This window comes from Dipodomys merriami, unplaced genomic scaffold (genome assembly GCF_024711535.1).
Source record: "Dipodomys merriami isolate MVZ:Mamm:240054 unplaced genomic scaffold, mDipMer1.0.p SCAF_69, whole genome shotgun sequence".
Lineage (NCBI taxonomy): Eukaryota > Metazoa > Chordata > Mammalia > Rodentia > Heteromyidae > Dipodomys > Dipodomys merriami.
In genome coordinates, this window is record NW_027206279.1 from 2,777,641 (window position 1) to 2,794,312 (window position 16,672).

The following is a 16,672-nucleotide window of genomic DNA, read 5'->3' on the forward strand; positions in this document are numbered from 1 at the left end:
TGCTAATTAGTTTACACATCACTTGTTTCCTGTTTACTGCCATTGCATTAGGCATATCGTGTGAGCAGAGTCAATACCTGTGACTTTGACTATTCTAATCCACCAGGAGTTTCTCCTGGTGTCTTTCCCATCCAGTGCACGGGTCCATTATATCAAACACAAAACACAGAACCATGGGACCTCTGCAGGTCAACAGTACACCTGTAAGTTTATCAGAGTCAGACTGAGTCACATGCTCCAAGACTAGCAGGCCTCAGTAACAGATGGCTAAGGAAGGGTTTGGAATTCGTGTGGCCTCAGGTAACACAGGAAACAAACCAGCTGTGGCCAAATTCCATTGTGCTGCTTTCTACAAACATTCCCCAACAGAAAACTTTCTCATGGGCATTGACCAGTACCCTGACAACTAGCACAAATAAATACTTGGACACACAATTTCAAAGCAACAGACAACAGCCAGCACAGCCTGCTGTCCTAATGCATTTCGTGGCCACCAAGTCTCACCACAAACTGGACTCTCAACCCCTTCAGAGAAGGGTACTTTTCTGGATTTTTAGATGACAATATGCAGTGTTAAAGATAACCAGTATATGTATTTTTTAAGTGAAATGATATCTAATATCCAGGTCCAAATTAGGTGGTGGCTTACTTTGATGTTAGCAAAATGTCAGTGCAGAGCAGGTTAAAGTACACAAACACCCAGGAACGGGGCCTACCGTCCCCGCTGGAGGAAGGACGCCCAGAGGCCTCAGGACCGGTTCACTTGGAGGTAGAGTTGAATTCAGATCTTGGAGGATGTGGCCCCAGACCCACCCAGTCTTTTGGTAATTGCTGGTAAACTTTTGCTGCTTATCTCAGGCTTTAAGGAAGTTTGGAACTCCAGAGGCTGACATTAAACAGCCTCAAACCTCAGCCTTTAGGGACTTATCTAAAAGATAAGCTGTGTGGGGAGACTGTGGAAAATCTCCCGCCACTCCGAGTTTACCTTGTCAGGGAAAAAGAGAACCTTCCCTGAGTCTTAACCAGAGAGCAGAATTAACCAACGCAGAGGAGGGCAGGGAGCTGGCCACAAATCTCCACAGAATGATCAGTCAGCAGTGAGGATTCTGATTCATGCCCGGAAGCCGAACCAAACCGGAAACCTTTTTTATGATGATTAGGATAAAACAATGAAGCAGGAAAAAGACATGAGAGAGCAATATTACAAAGAAACGGAAAGTACTCTTTAGTTTTCTAATCAGTTCTCTAAGAATTTTGCAGATTATAACACGATTTCCCTCGTTTCTACAAACAGGGCATAGCTGAGGACCACGGCGGGTAGATTTCCAGGGGACACTCTCCCAATGCACGTTCTCATACTTGAAAACCCCTCTCGGAGGAAGAACGCAGGGCAGCAGCTAGTCTTCAGGATCTTGAGGTTAATAGGACTTACATTTACTCCTTACCAGAGCACATTCTCAATTAAGTAATTTTGAGAAGGCTGCTCTCCAGTGCAGGGATGATGAATGAATGAGTGAAGGAATGAGGACCTGGTCTGGAGACTATTCATCAAGTACCTCTTCTAAGAGGGAATTTTTGGAAAGAATTTTAAAAGTCCTCAATACTGAATGGTAATGGAAGAAATGAGGGGGAAAATTTGCTGGAAAACATACCGGCAAAATTGAGAACCAAGCTGTAGCAATCAAGACTCTCCTTTTTAAGAAAAAAGAAGTTGAAATAATACAAACATCCTTGATATGTTCTCATCTTTAAAAAAAAAAACTTTTTAATAGATTCTAACTTAGGAGCCTTTAGAGCTCAGTTTAAATGCATGCATGAGCTTATTTTCTGCATTCCACAAGTAAGGGTAATTTGGAAATTCTTTGTTTTTTGCTTAAATGTTTTTAAAAATACTCTTGTTTTATCTGTCTCTGAAGGGGACTAGAAATAATTACTGAATTAATTCCTTATGATTTTGTAATATTGTCAGCGAATTATTTTTGCTCTTTTCCTATTTAAAAATAAGGAAATAACTAAGTCAACATGATTCTACTTTACAATCATGCAACCAGCTAAAATGTAGACTTTTATTTCAGTGTTACTTTGAGAAAGCATGTAGATCATGCCAACAGAGACGAATAAAGGACTTACTTGAGCGAACCTTGTCTCTCTTCCAAACACTGGTGTAATGAAGTGCAGACGTAGGTAAAGCCTTGTGCCTAACACTGCACTTGCTTGGAGTTTATTGTCTTCATTAATAAAGAGAAAGCACTAATTCTAAAAATCTTCAAATATATATATATATATATATATATATATATATATATATATATATATATATATAAAGGAGTCAACAGTTTGAACGAAATGTCTTCCTTATATTTGAAGTCTTTTGAAAAACGGTAATTTTCAACATGGGGAATTTTATCTTCAAAAAAGTTCTCATTTATAAGTTTTTAAGGGACATTTTTTTTGGAACTGTGTCAAAAACTTGTTGCATTCCTTTTTGTTGTTTGGTGTTTTCTCTGTAGCACTGCACTTTCCTCCAAATGAGGAACTTTTTTTCTTCTCATACTGGCATTCCAACCCAGCAAAGAAATATGCATCCTGAGATAATGCTGCCAGCTTGCTATGAAAACCATATTTCATTCTTTCTTCACAGAGCAGAAAGGGAAAAGCACAAAGGCGCTGGCGTAATTGAACGTAACGGACTGCACAGCCTCCCCGTGTGCCTCCTTTCTGGCATTCCTTCCTTTTATTACCCCTCTACTCCCTTTCTTTACCAAATTTAAAAGGCTCTTGCTGAGTCTTAGCTGCCTGCCCACATTTGGGCTGAATCTCAATTTCTGGAAATCGTCCTCGCACCAGAGCAGGACAAATGCTGTCAGAGAAGCAGGGCCCAGGGAGGTGGGCGGCGGCACTGCGGCCTGGCTGGTAGAAATAATCCTGGTGTCCAGATCAGGGTGGGACTTTGCTAAATCTGCTTGAGGATTGGGGAAAGACAATGTAGACCATTCTATTCAAAACCGGGGTGCATGTGTCCATGCCACAGTTACTGTCCCTCCCTCCTCCCCCCTTCCTCCCCCCGTGATGTGGCATGGACAGAGCCGCGTAAAATACACTGCCGTCTCAGCGCAATCCCTTTGGTGAAGTACTCATCTTTTTAAATTTCTCATTCACTGAAATAATTCCGGAAATGGTAAGAAGCCCTGGAGAGAAGGCGGCCCGACCCGCATGGAAATGCAGCGGAAGTGCTCTTGCTCACTCAGCCCACGCTCTCCCTGTGGGTTCAGGGTTGGGAGGAACACTGCATGGGGCAGGTGCACCCGCACGCCTCTCGCCGCGGCAACCCTGCGCCCCCCAGGCCCGGCTCTCCCTGGCACAGGGGGCATCTCAAAGGGCGGCACCGTGCTCCAGCTGCACTTCAGACACAAGCATATACTTTTGCACTCATCCCCTCAACACGTTCATGCAGACGGCAAATCTGGCACCTGACAAGTCTGACCAGATTTTTATTCCGAAACAAAGATGTTATTTGGAACTAATCACTAAAACTAGCAGAGCTATGCCACTATTATGGCCACAGTGACAAGTACCGAGCAGAGAAGTACTTGGCCCCACAGGCTTGTCCCCTAGGTTTATTCAGCCCTCGGCCCAGTGTAGCACACCGTCCTTCAATCCCTTCTCTTTGGAGATGGAAGTGTCCAGCTGTCTCCACCCCTCATTTGGGTTTCAAGTTATTCCATGTCTTTTCTACAAAGTTCTTTCCCTCACTTCCTAGCTTCCTCCCCACCTCCTGGTATTTCCATGTACTTCCTGGCGTCGGCTCTCTTCTTGCGACATGACAGCATACACTCTGGGTACACCCTTGTCTCCTCCCATGGGCTGACGGTAGGCCTGCAGTGGCCCTTGGACTTGAATCCACCTAGAACACTGCCCCTGTGCGCCACGTGCCCGCGCTTCCCAATCCCCGGGCCGATGGCCCCCAGGAAGGCAGCTGCGACCCTGGGGGTGCTCCTCTGCTCCTGTCATAGTGTAATCCTCACTGGGAAGTTCTAATGGTGCTTCCTCTTACACACATGTACACACACACACACACACACACACACACACACACACACACACACCCCTTCCTTCCTGTCACCTTGCTAGTCCCTGGGCAGGTCACGAGCTCTTCTTCAGGAAAAGACAGAGAGCAACTGAGATAGTGTGAGAGCAAGGGAAGGCTCCCTCAGCACAGCACTTCAACCCTACATCCTAAAACCGCTGCCCACGGGGCCAAAGAGAAGCAGGTAAAGCAGAATGATCTCCTTCCTATGAAAAGTTCTGCAGAGTAGGTGCAGATTCCTCAGAACCCTACAAAGACTGGATGGCCATTTTGATGGAACAGTGGGGCACTATGGGAGTCTTGGGGGCTGGCGGTGCAGCTCAAGTAAGTTGAGTGAGTGAAGCGATGAGTTCAAGCCCTAGAGAGTCAGACCCGGCATTCAGTCTACTATATAAAGGGACTCTCTAGGCAAGATCCAACTTGCAATTGAGTTTCATGCTTTTGTGTGGGGGCCTAGACAGCGTTCTTTGAAGAAATATATCCTTGATCCTAACATGCCCGTGTTCTATGAATAACACAGCCCTGTGGATTTTTGTGGGTAAAGAAGTAGGCTACAATTACTGCGGCCATGTGAGTTTTTATAAACTAAAGTATAATCTAGAGGAAAGGTACGGTGGTTCCCACCTATAATCCCAGCACTAGGCAGCTCAGGCAGGAGGACTGTGAATTTGAGGCCAGTATGGGCTCTATAGCAAGACCTTGTCACACACAAAATCGAAAACAAAAATATTCCATACTGTAAAATCCCAGCACAACAACACATTAGTCTGGAAATTTGAGCTTCCAGGCTAACTCTGCAATTCTGATAGAGCAATGGGGGGAGCTCCATGAGAGCATAGATTGTGTTGGTATTTTCCTAGAGTAGTTTTCGCTTAAGGGACTTAAACTGTCAAAATGAAGACTTTGCCATATTTCAATGATTACTACTGTCAAAGATGTACAAATGCATTCCAACAAATTATTCAGTCAAGAATTTCATTAAAATTTTTTTTGGTCTTTGTCAATGAATATAAACACATCTCCTATGAAGACACCAGGATCAATAGACAAGACATTCTTAAAAAATATCTAACCTCATAGTTACTATGGCTCCTCATCTTTCCCTGGCATCCAAGAACTCTAAGAAGCTGCTGAAGACTGACCTGGTTTACTATAGAAGCTATGGACAGCACACTGTCTGTCCTCAGTAATATGTCGTTTTCCTCCAGAAGACATTTCCATCTTGTTTGTATTTAATGATGAATTATTTATATCGCTGCATGAGTTCATGTTTCTCTTTTCTACAGTTAGCTATTTTCACGTATGTTAGCAATGGCTACCATCTCCTGACATGACGTGCCAGCCCTGCGCCGAGTGCCTGTAACGCAGCACTTCTTAGAGTCTCACAGCTCCATGTCCCCATTTGGCAAATATAGCCAAGGTGATAGGAGGTCATTGATAGAAGGCAGCACATTTATGAACCCAGCGGGAGAAGCAGGACTTGAGCCCTGTGAGATCTGGTTCCTGACCCTGATGCTTAGCCCCAACAGCTTCACTCGGCATTCCTGAAAACCATCTGCTTCATCTCTCCATCTATGCAGGTTACGCCGGCCAAGGGTGTGGAGTTCTCTTTGCCCGCTCTTCTCTCCTCATGCACGCGCTTTGGTTGATCTACAGCCACCCTGACTGGCTATTGGATACCAAGCACCAGAAGCGTGTCTTCCACTTGTGATTTCCTTTGGAAATGAAGAGCGCGCACACTGGGGGTTTGGTTACAGGTCCACAACTCTCCCAAACGCGCCCTCCTGCTGCCTCAGCCTGCTAAGTGCCAGCGTTGCCAGAATGCACCGCCACACCGGGCCTTGTCCATCATCAGACTCTTTTGTGTTTTAAAGGAGTAGTTAAACAAGTGAGCATCTTCCAAAATCACGTCTTGATCAGGTTGTTCATCCCACCCTCCCTCCAGTAAACATGTGGGCAAAACCCACCACATCTCTAACACCAGAGGCTGCGCTACAAAACATCTTTACTTTTCTTCCCAACTTTCTTATTTGTCCTGAAGCCCACACTTTCTGGCCACTTGTTTTTATTGATTGCTGCTTCTCCAAGTGTGCGGAGCCAGCGCCCACCGCCTATTTATTACTGTGCCGCTCAGCCACCTCCCCCTGGCTGGCCTTTTTACTTTACGAGGTGAGAAGCGGAATGGGAGCGGCAGGTCCCCCCAGGTTGAAGTATCTGCAGCCTTTCTCTACTACTCTGAGTTTTTGGGTTCAAACCTTACAATGCACAAGCCTGAACTGGCCTCCACGGAGCAGTGACTGAGTGGATGAGGACCACACCACGTCTTAGGAACTTCCCTTGGTCCACTGTGCAGTTTCCAGGACCCACAGGAAGAGGAGGTAATCTCTCCCTTTCCTCAATGCCATTATGTGCACCTGAGAACACTTGTGAGATCGGTGGATGGCTTTCTCTATTGTGAAAAGCTGATGTTGGTGAGGCACTGGGACAGGCTTAAAATGCGTAGAGAGGGGGTGGGAGGGCGAGGAGGAAGGTGTTCTCTTTTAAATTTGTGAAATCCTCAGGAGTTGGGTCTCTGTATGAAATTCTTGGCAGCCTCGTAGGGTCTTTGCCATGCACCAGCCTCGTGAGTCACACCTTATTATCAAAGTTATGGCAGCGGTTAACTAAGAACCTGCCTAAGGGCAGGATTACAGAATTTTTCAGAAGGAAGTGTGAAAATTAGGAAGACGGAATTATTTCGTAGAGATGCAGGTGTCAAAGCGTGTACCAAGCTGTGCAAAGTATGCCCTGTGACAGACTGACACGTCCTAGCCCTTGGTATTCGGGGCTCAAATAACAGAAACAAGAAACTGAAAATATCACATCAGCTAAGCCCTCGTGCATGCCTGGGCAGGGTGGAATTCAGACAGAAGGGGGCTCTTCCCAGGTAGCAGCCAGGTGTGTGTGGGAAACGCTGTTCTTTACAGAGGGAAGTTCCTCCTTGTTTCCATGCAAAGATTACATCAAAACCACCAGAAGTGGGTGATGTGCAAAAGCATTTTCAAAAGAGCCAGAGCCAGAGCCAGAGCCAGAGCCACGTGCAACACAGAAACTGCACTTCACTCAAGAATTCCCATCACAACATCCCTCAACTTGCCTAAAATATACAGAAAATGGTTCTAATGCAGCATTACTGACATCAAGAGCAGCCCTACACCTCCTATCTCCGTTTGGCAATCGGTACCCTTGAAAACAATGTTGAGGGCAAACACTTTCTTGTAGCTAACACAAAATATATCTATTGGAATAATTCAGAACACCCAGTGCTGGACTAGATCACCACTGCGAATATACACGTTTCGATACCGTACACATTCACTCCGTGAGACCCATATCCATAGAAGCCCCCTCCCCCTGAAGATTATCTCCTTTCTTCCAAGTTTTTGGTCTAAAGGGTATCTTTAAATGTACATAGTTCCAATCTTTAAAAGAAAATTGAAGTGAATTCAAGTCTGTATTGTCTATCCTTTCTCTCTGCCTTTCTTTTCCGGTTAGCAGTTTATTTCTGCATTAATCACCCTGACAGAAGCAAGGCAACTCAATTTTCTGCTTCTGTAGGTAGGCACATCACCTTCTGTACAGCACTGGGCATGAAAGGGCTGCAGCTAAGCTTTGGTTACTGGTATAATTGAAATGCTATCCGCACTATAGGGTGCATTAAAGTCAGATAACGGCAGTTCCTGTGGCCAATTTAAGTAGCTTGACTTCCCTGGGAAAAAAAAAATTGCCTGACAGATAAGGCAGACAAACTGGCTAATTCTCCAAGCATGTCTCTCATTGTGATCCTAGAAAAATGAGAAAAAAATGAATCACAGAACCACAAAATCAATTGACCCTCGGGTAGCTCATCAGGCAGCGAGCCTGATAAACCTAAAAGCTTTGTTAATGTCTGCCTGCCTGTATCCCACAGATAGAGCACTTTGTAAATGAACCTGCTTTGATAAATATATTAAGGAAAGCTGTGAATAAAGGCAGAGACTTCTCATTTGTAAATACAACCTCTGCTACATGGAATTAGAATGATAAAATGGAGTTCCATGTAATTAAGTTTGTATAAGGCCTGAAATCCGTGCAAATACTTTCCCTGAATTTTGAAAGAGAACTGTCAGTTCAATTAATCTGAACATCACCCCAAGAATGTACTGAACAAAATTAAGCTGCTGATAAAACCTGGGCCAGTATTTTGATAAGTAATTCCTATATCATTTCTTGGCCGCTGTGATCATTTTATTTAATCCGCAGCCCCTCCTCTCCCTCTGTCACCCTCTAAGCCAGGCACAAAGGCTCGACGGCCCATCCACCACCACAAGAGTAATCTTCCAAATCGCCAAACCGAAAATGGAAAAAAACCTTTTTCTCAATTTAAAACAAAATTAGGGTAAATGAATTTCTATTAGGAGGAGACTGTACCCACAACACCCCTCACAGCCTAGACCAAAGGAAACATCTCAGAAGTGGGGACTGGATGGGGGGCTTTGCAGCCAAACCGGACCCCACTGTGGGAATGGTTCTGTCTGGAATGGCCCAGACAGAACTTGCAATTCCACGTGAGGATTTTTAAACATAGAAGATGAGGGAAATGAAGTGGGGAGGAAGAACAAGGGAAAAGAGGAGAGGAGAGGAAAGAGAAATCTTACACAACCCATTTCCCTGGGCTACTCTCTCTTTCCTCTATGTTCACCTCTTTCAAGGAAGAAATGTATCTTCCTTGGTTTCATTTGTTTAGAAGTAATATCAAAAATGAGAGAGGGGGGAGAGAGAGGGAGAGAGGGAGAAAGAGAGAGAAAGAAAGAAAGAAAAAAAGGAAGGAAGGAAGGAAGGAAACAAGGAAGGAAGGAAAAAAAGAAAGAGAGAGAGAGAAAGAGAAAGAAAGAAAAGAAAAAAGAAAAAAGAAAAAAAGAAAGAAAGAGAAAAGCAGCAAACAATTATTTAGCCAAGACATTGATTTTGGGGTCACTCACCAGTTGTTTACTTGGAGAATTGTTAGTCCTGTGTCTTGAGCTAATTGTTTCTTCTGCTCTTCAGAAGGGTACGGATGCTAGTGGAAAAACAAATGTTTTAAAAGATGTATCAGAAGTTAGGAAAGAGTCACTCGCTTCAAAGATGAAAGCCCCGCTGGCCATTCCCTAGACTATGACCTTCCTCGCGCGCCTGTCTGGCAACGGAGGGCAGCGTGGGCAGAGACGGACCCGCAGGGCGGCGGCCCCTGGCCCCCCACAAGCTGCAGGACCAGCTCTTGGGGATGGGGACAGAATGGAGGCCATCTTCATTCAGGCAGCTGCATCAGAGAAATCGGTTTTAGGCCCACCTCACTGTCTCCAGAAATCACCTGTGAAGCCTTCACTGGGTGCTATCCTACGAGAGGGCACCATCTAGTCCCATTTCCTAGTTAACTTGAGGTTACGGAGTAAAACTTTGGAAAGTGGTGTGCAGGGCAGATTCTGAAAGCGGTGACAGGAGACACAGATATACTTACTAAGTAAGTTAAGTTGCAGCACAACTTACTTACAATGTATGTACATTGCTTATTTATGGGAAAATGGAAGTTTCTTTCATCTTCATTACTTAGTCCTCCGGCCTGAGAGGGTCACATGCACGGACCACACACTGGCCCAGAGCTTCATGTGGAAATTGGACAGGCTAGCTTAAAGTACAGCAGTAAGAGAACGGAGCCATACACTTCAGGGGCTTTTGCTCTGGGGTTGAACTCTCTACTTCACCCATCTATGCAATGAACCATTTCCACAACCAGTCCGCTTTCTCCGCTTTCTTCTCTCAATGTGAAATCCAGTATTGTTGTTTTGGAATCTCATATTTACTTGAAAAGCCCCTGTGCTACAGTGTACATAATTATAGAAACATATCTGTTAAGAAAGTCCCTGATTTGTACTCACTGTTCTCTTAAGCCTAAAAGTAAACTTTTATCAAGTGTGTCACAGTCATTCGAAAACTAGGAAGCCTTTACTAATAAATATCTCCCATCGACCTTACTACAGAGTGACCCTGGGCGACACACACTACTCCATTCAGAGCACCCTGGCATTTGAGAAAGTGGACATTTTTCCATAATTAAGATTTGACTCTTCAGATACTTTGTCTTCTCTAACAGCATACGCTATCCAAAATGCAGACAATTACTTGTTAGCAAACTCAAATGCCATCAGGTTACACAAAATCCCCTGAATAGCAAAAGGGTTAACTAGATTTATATTAGTATAGGAGGCAGGCTTCTAATATTCTGCAAATGTTAACAAAGAAAGATGATAATGTTGAGTTAATATGGGTTAAGCATAAAATGAAAATAAATTTTTCTGATTGCGAGGTGTTGACACTTTTTTGGCTGGGGCCTCCAGCCTGCTCCTGGAAGCTGTGTAATTACAGAAGGCTTTTCCCCTCCTCCCCCTCCTGCTTCAGGCCTGCCCACATTAGTAATGACCCTTCGCTGCTTCAAAAACCACTAATGGTCTTCAGCACGGGCAAGAAAAATGAACCGGCTAAATTGGAATCCACAGTCAGTAATTTGCATCCTGCGAGGCTGCTCTGGCCACTCACACCGGCCCGCCATCAATCGCTCCTGTCAGGAGCCGCCGCACTGCGACCACTGCACATATTTCCCCCAACACCCTGACTCTTGCAAACAATGTCATTGTCCTCTACTCTCCTTTTGGTAATGGAGATAATGAATGACTTCACACACAAGAAGGACTGCTCATCACAGACACTGGCGTGGCCGCACACTGTAACAGTACAAATGTTAATTGACTGAAAATCCTGAGGGAAATGATAACTGGGAGAAAAAAAAATTGTGTCAAAGTATTTTCTTGCCAAACACAAGGGAATAGCACACCTTTTGACTTCCACTCCTCTAAGATTTTGAAAATCTATGTTTATAGGTTGTTTGCCCAAATGGGAATAAGATGCTAAATTCAGGATGAAAGTAAAGGTGCACAGAAAACAATGTGCAGATCACCCCGAAGTCCCCCAGTGCACGCCCTGCACCCACGGCTGCTGGCGCCTTCATTCCTGCTCACTTCACAGGCCTGTGATAGCGCTGAGAAAATGGGAGTTATAGAGTATGCATGTGTGTATGTGCGTTTGTGACTGCACGTGAATGAGAAAAACAAAGGCAGACAATGTAACGGAAGGTCTAAATGAAATCCAAGTTTCAAGTAGGAAAGTTGGAGTAGAAAGTAGCCGTTATGAGCAGGCCAGTTCCCTCCAGTTGGAGGGTAAATTCTGAGTGAATAACAAGAAGAGTTTCCAGTGCTCTATTAGAAATTCAGTCGTGACCACAGAATTACATAAACAGTGCACTTTATCTTGGGAATCCCTTGGCTACACTTACACTATTCACAGCACTTGAAAGTTCCATCGAGAATCATTCAAAAAATTGGTGTCTTACCAAAATTCACCTTGCACAGATGGCTATTTTTTTAATTAATAGGGTAGACCACAATAACTTTATAACATAAATGACATTCTGTGGCGTTCCAACATTCATGCTAGCATTCGTGGGGTGGAATGTTTATCTCGAAGTGCTCTGGCAGTCCGCCACACTATTTCTAAAATTAAAAGAGGGATGGAAAACAATCATCTTCCAGGGGAATTGGAACCATGACAATGTGTTTTGTATTAATTTACAAATATATGTATACATGTAAGGCCAAACTGAAGAGCTAGAGAATTTCTGCTACATTGTCTATCATATGCATTCTCAGCTTTATTAGAACAGACATCATATTGAAATAATAACATGGAGGCCCTCACATCTTCTTTGAAGCGTATTCCTAAATGTCTGAATGGCTCAAATTTAAAATAAACTTGAGTATGTTTGCACTTGAAAACTGGAAGTAGACCACATGCAGTAATTTGTTGTCAGTTTTCATATTCTTAGACTAAAGCTACAGCTTAGTCTGTTCACGATTGAGGGCCAAATCACTTGTGTCTGGTGGTCCAAGGTAGCCCCGTGACTCTAAGAGCGCGCACTGTGGCTTCACAGGGAGGATGACCCCTTCTTTCGGCAAAGGTTAAAGTTTTGCACTTCTCAAAATACTTCGAAGGCCACTAGGGAACTGAGGAGACACCACCAGCAAGGCCTTCTTCATTTGAATCAAATTACAAGTGTTCAAGAATTGAGGAGGACAATTCAGTGCAGACAAAAATGTTTTTGAACTGGCTAACTTGTAAAAATTCACTTAAAAGTTCCAAGCTATCTTTATTCTTTACGCTGTTGCTTTCCTGGGCAGAGGAAGCTAAGTGTATGCAGAGCGTCTACGGTATCTCTACAAAACACTGGTGGGCCAGTGCAATGGGTGGACCATCATCTTTTGTAAGAGGTCCAACATGAACTATGTCATGAACTTTATCCAATGTAGGAAGGACTTATGCTGAAGCATTACCATTTTAAATGACATCCAATTGCCTCATGAATTGGAAGTACACAATGAATGAAAACAATAGTTATTTGCAGGGACAAAAAAAATGGAAAATAACCTAAATGTCAATTGGATCACTATGGAGAAGGTTATCCCTATGTATTAAGTGGGAAAAAAAACAAGTTATAGAACAATTAAGGATTATCCATTCCTTATTAGATAGAAATAAATACATATAGATTGACACCAAAAGTACACAGCAAAGGTTCATGTTGTGTAGTCTAGAGAACTGAATTCTCACTGGTGTGTGTTCACATTGTCTGCATGCACACTGCTTCACACAAGTTTCACAGCCAGTATCAATTTTTTTTGTTATTGTTGTTGGTCATGGAGCTTGAGCTCACAGTCTGAGCACTGTCCATGAACTATTTTTGCTCAAGGCTAGTGCTCTACCACTTTGAGCCACAGAGCCATTTCTGGTTTCCTGGTTGTTAACTGGGAATAAAGAGTCTCACAGACTTTCCTGCTCAGACTGGCTTTGAACTGTGATCCTCAGATCTCAGCATCCTGAGTAGCTGGATTACAGGTGTGAGCCACCAGCACCTGGCTTGCTGAATTCTTTTTTTTTTTTTTTTTTTGGTCGGTCATGGGGCTTGAACGCTAGGCCTGGGTGTTATGCCTCAGCTCTTCAGCTCAAGGCTTACGCTCTACCACTTGAGCCACAGAGCCACTTCTAGTAGTAAACTGGAGTTAAAAGTCTTACAGATTTTCCTATCCAGGTTGGCTTTGAACCATGATCCTCAGATCTCAGCCTCCTGAGTAGCTAGAATTACAGGTGTGAGCCATTGGCACCTGGCTCACTGGGTATTTTTTTAAAGCAAGAAACTTTTAGGATTAGAGTTTACCTTAAGAGTTAGGCGCTGTCTCTGTCTCCCATGCTCAAGGCCTAGAAAATCTACTAGATAGACTCTTCAAAAACCAAATAGTACACTTTCTGTAATGCTATAATAGAACTGTTCAGGAAAATGGTCAAACTCATTGAGAAGGTTTAATCAAATTCTTGGAAATTGATCACTAGAATCCCTTTCTCCTCTTCCAAAATATTCATTTTACAGAGTTAACCTAAGTGACCCTGATTTTGATGATGCCATGTGTATAAAGCCTTCTAAGAATTTTTCCTAACACGAGCAATGAATCTGCATGGCAGGCATGGTTTACTGAGGTTCAGGCCGGCACTAAGTAAGTAAATGCAGCTGCTTGGAATGTCAGCTTTTCCTATGTTATAAGCAAAATATATGTTTTAGGTCAGTTCTGAAGATAAAACAGAAAATGAAAATGATACTGTGTATGCTGGGCACCACTGGCTTCCACCTGTAATCCTAGCTATCCAGGAGGCTGAGATCTGAGGATCACAATTTGAAGCCAGAGCAGACTGGAAAGCCTGCAAGACTCTTATCTCCAATTAACTACCAAAAAATGCTAGACGAAGAGCTCTGGCTCAAGTGGCAGAGCACCTCAGGCCAGGGCCCAGTCCCTGAGTTCAAGCCCCAGAACCAGCGCACACATACACCAGTGGCTCACTTGCCTGCAGTCCTACCTACTACTCAGGAGGCTTAGAGCTGAGGATCCTGGGTCAAAGCCAGCCTGGGCAAGGAAAGTCCATGAGACTCTTATCTTCAATGAACCACCAGAAAACCAGAACTGGTGCTGTGGCTCAAGTGGTAGAGCGCTCACCTTGAACTGAAGAGCTCAGGGACAGCGCCCAGGCCCAGAGTTCAAGCCCCACAACCAACAACAACAACAACAAAAAAGCTATTTTTAACCACTCTATCCTTGCTACTGGAGGTAGCTCTTTCCTTCTAAATTCCTATAGCAATTCACTAGGTGCTTACAATTCTTTTTTTGTTTGTTTGTTTGTTTTGTTTTGTTTTTGTTTTTTTTAATTTAATTTAATTTAATTTAATTTTATTTGTGAACATACTGTACAGAGGGGTTACAATTACATGGGCAGGATAATGCGTACATTTCTTACCAAGTATTGCAGCCTCCTCCTTTTGTTTACCCTTCACTTCCCTTCCCAGCCTCCCCCCTCCCCCCCAATCCCAATCCTTCTCCTTCCCCCCCATTCCCCCCCCCCCCCGCACCGACGTTGTAAAGCTCGTTTTGGACATGACAACTTGTACTTCTCAATGTTGCAACAGGTCCACCTGTATCCTTAAACAACTGGTTTTTCCCCATCTCCTCCACAAGTTATACTGACATCAAATATAGTCAAAGCACGGGTTATACTGTGGGGGAGGGACATACAAAGCAACAAAGAGATAATCTTATAAATGCGTTAGAAACACATGCATGAAAGAAAAAAAACATTATAATACATATCTAAGGGTTCATTTTCCTGAGGTGCTAAACAATTCTTATCTCTTCATTCCCATGTCTTATTTACACCTCTATAAGAAAAACTTTCTAAAGTGAAAGCTTTGTGTTTTTTTAAACTTTATATATTGCTCTTTGTTTTGTCACTGAAAAATTATAGAAAGAATGAGAAAAAGAAGACATATAAGTTTCAAAAAGAAAGTCAGGCCATGAAAAGGCCAGAAGTGGGAGCTGTGGCTCAAGTGGTGGAGTGCTACCCTTGGGCAAAAAAACTCAAGGTCAGTGCCCAGGCCCTGAGTTCAAGTACTAGGATAGACCGAAGGCTATCCACAGAGCCCCAGGCTCTGTGATAGCACAGCAGGAGAAAGGTGAACAGAGCCATACATGGGACACAAAACATCGAGAGACTGTAATAACAAGGTCTTGTGAGCAAGCCTTCTGACTCTTCCTGCTATCTCTTTCTCTCAACATACACACACGTGTACACACATAAACAGAGTTGTCTGAGCTGCTAAACACTGCATCTGGACACAGCAGCCTTCATTTGCCATTCCCCTGGGATTCTCATGAAGCACTTCTACATGAAACATGATGCATCTACAGCTTACTGTTTTTGCTACATTTAAACCTCTTGTCTGTATACCATATTATTGTCTCTGCCTTTTGAGATCAGAACCACAAATCATTAAACTTGTATAACTTTTTAGGCAGATTTTAGCTTAGACATATTTTACGTAGATGAGCAAACGAAGGTTTACTGAACTTAAACAGCAGACACCAGTCATGGAACTAGGTACTGGTAAGAGTGGGAATAACTAACTCTCCTCAAGACAGGTAGGATCCATTGCAAACGAACACAAGGGAAGTGAACACTAAGCCCTTATCCTGCTGCCTATTAAAAGTATGTGTGTGTGTGTGTGTGTGTGTGTGTGTGTGTGTGTGTGTGTGTGTGTGTGTGTGTATGTGTGTGTGTATGTGTGTGTGTGTGTGTGTACTGTCTCAACAGCTTTATCATTAAATATCTGATTAAGCTACAAGGCTAGATGAGTACCTTATGGCTAGTCCAAGCTAAAACTAGTGGGGCCAAGATGACCGCAGCAAGGCCACGGCAAGGGGCCATTGCCACGGTTGCCTTTGGCAACCCTGGGTCAACGCAGACGCTGGCCTGCTGACAGAGGGCAGTCACGGTATTGGCTTTTCGATGACATAAAAACTACTCACGTTGGAAGCCACACAATGAGAAAACGTGATTGGTTCCATGATTGCTTGCTGCAGGTTAAAACCTCTGATGTGTGGGTTATGTTCTCAGTTGCCTGGGCTGCTTTGAAGAAACCTGAAGGGTTCTTTTGCTTTTTTTTTTTAAGAGTCTTGACTGGAAACTACAGATGTCTACCTGATGGGCAACGAAAATGAGACAAAAGACACGGTGCCCGAGACCTCACCCACTCTGCATGTCAACATAGTTTTTGTCCAAGACGGAAATAGAGTTAACGTGGCCAGCTGCCTGTTGGAGTTAGTGTGTGTTTTCTCCACATCTCCCTTGTGCCTTCGCAGCAACTCAAGCACCTACATCTCTCAGCATTATCAGAGAGCCCAGACAAGGCCTGAGGACGGGACGACCCTGCAGGATGCCGATGCCAGCTGTACCACTGCAGATCCCAGGCAAGGCTGATACCAATCAGTCCACCAAGTACAGGGCTAGGTTTTAAAATTGTTGCCGTGATGGACCCAGAGTTTGTCAAACGGTAGCCCACACCAGAAAAATCAATACAAGCCTCCTGGCCACCTGGAGGGA

The 16,672-nt window shown here is 43.9% G+C and overlaps 1 protein-coding gene across 14 annotated transcripts in view; it reads right to left on the reverse strand.

Annotated features, from left to right (window-relative positions):
• Meis2 (Meis homeobox 2) overlaps nt 1-16,672 on the reverse strand; it is a 411,350-nt gene that overhangs the window by 43,980 nt on the left and 350,698 nt on the right. For all 14 annotated transcript variants that reach the window (XM_070005731.1, XM_070005729.1, XM_070005736.1 and 11 more), the window contains one exon: nt 9,088-9,164. In XM_070005731.1, the coding sequence (XP_069861832.1) occupies nt 9,088-9,164 (77 nt within the window). The remainder of the gene's footprint in view (nt 1-9,087; nt 9,165-16,672) is intronic.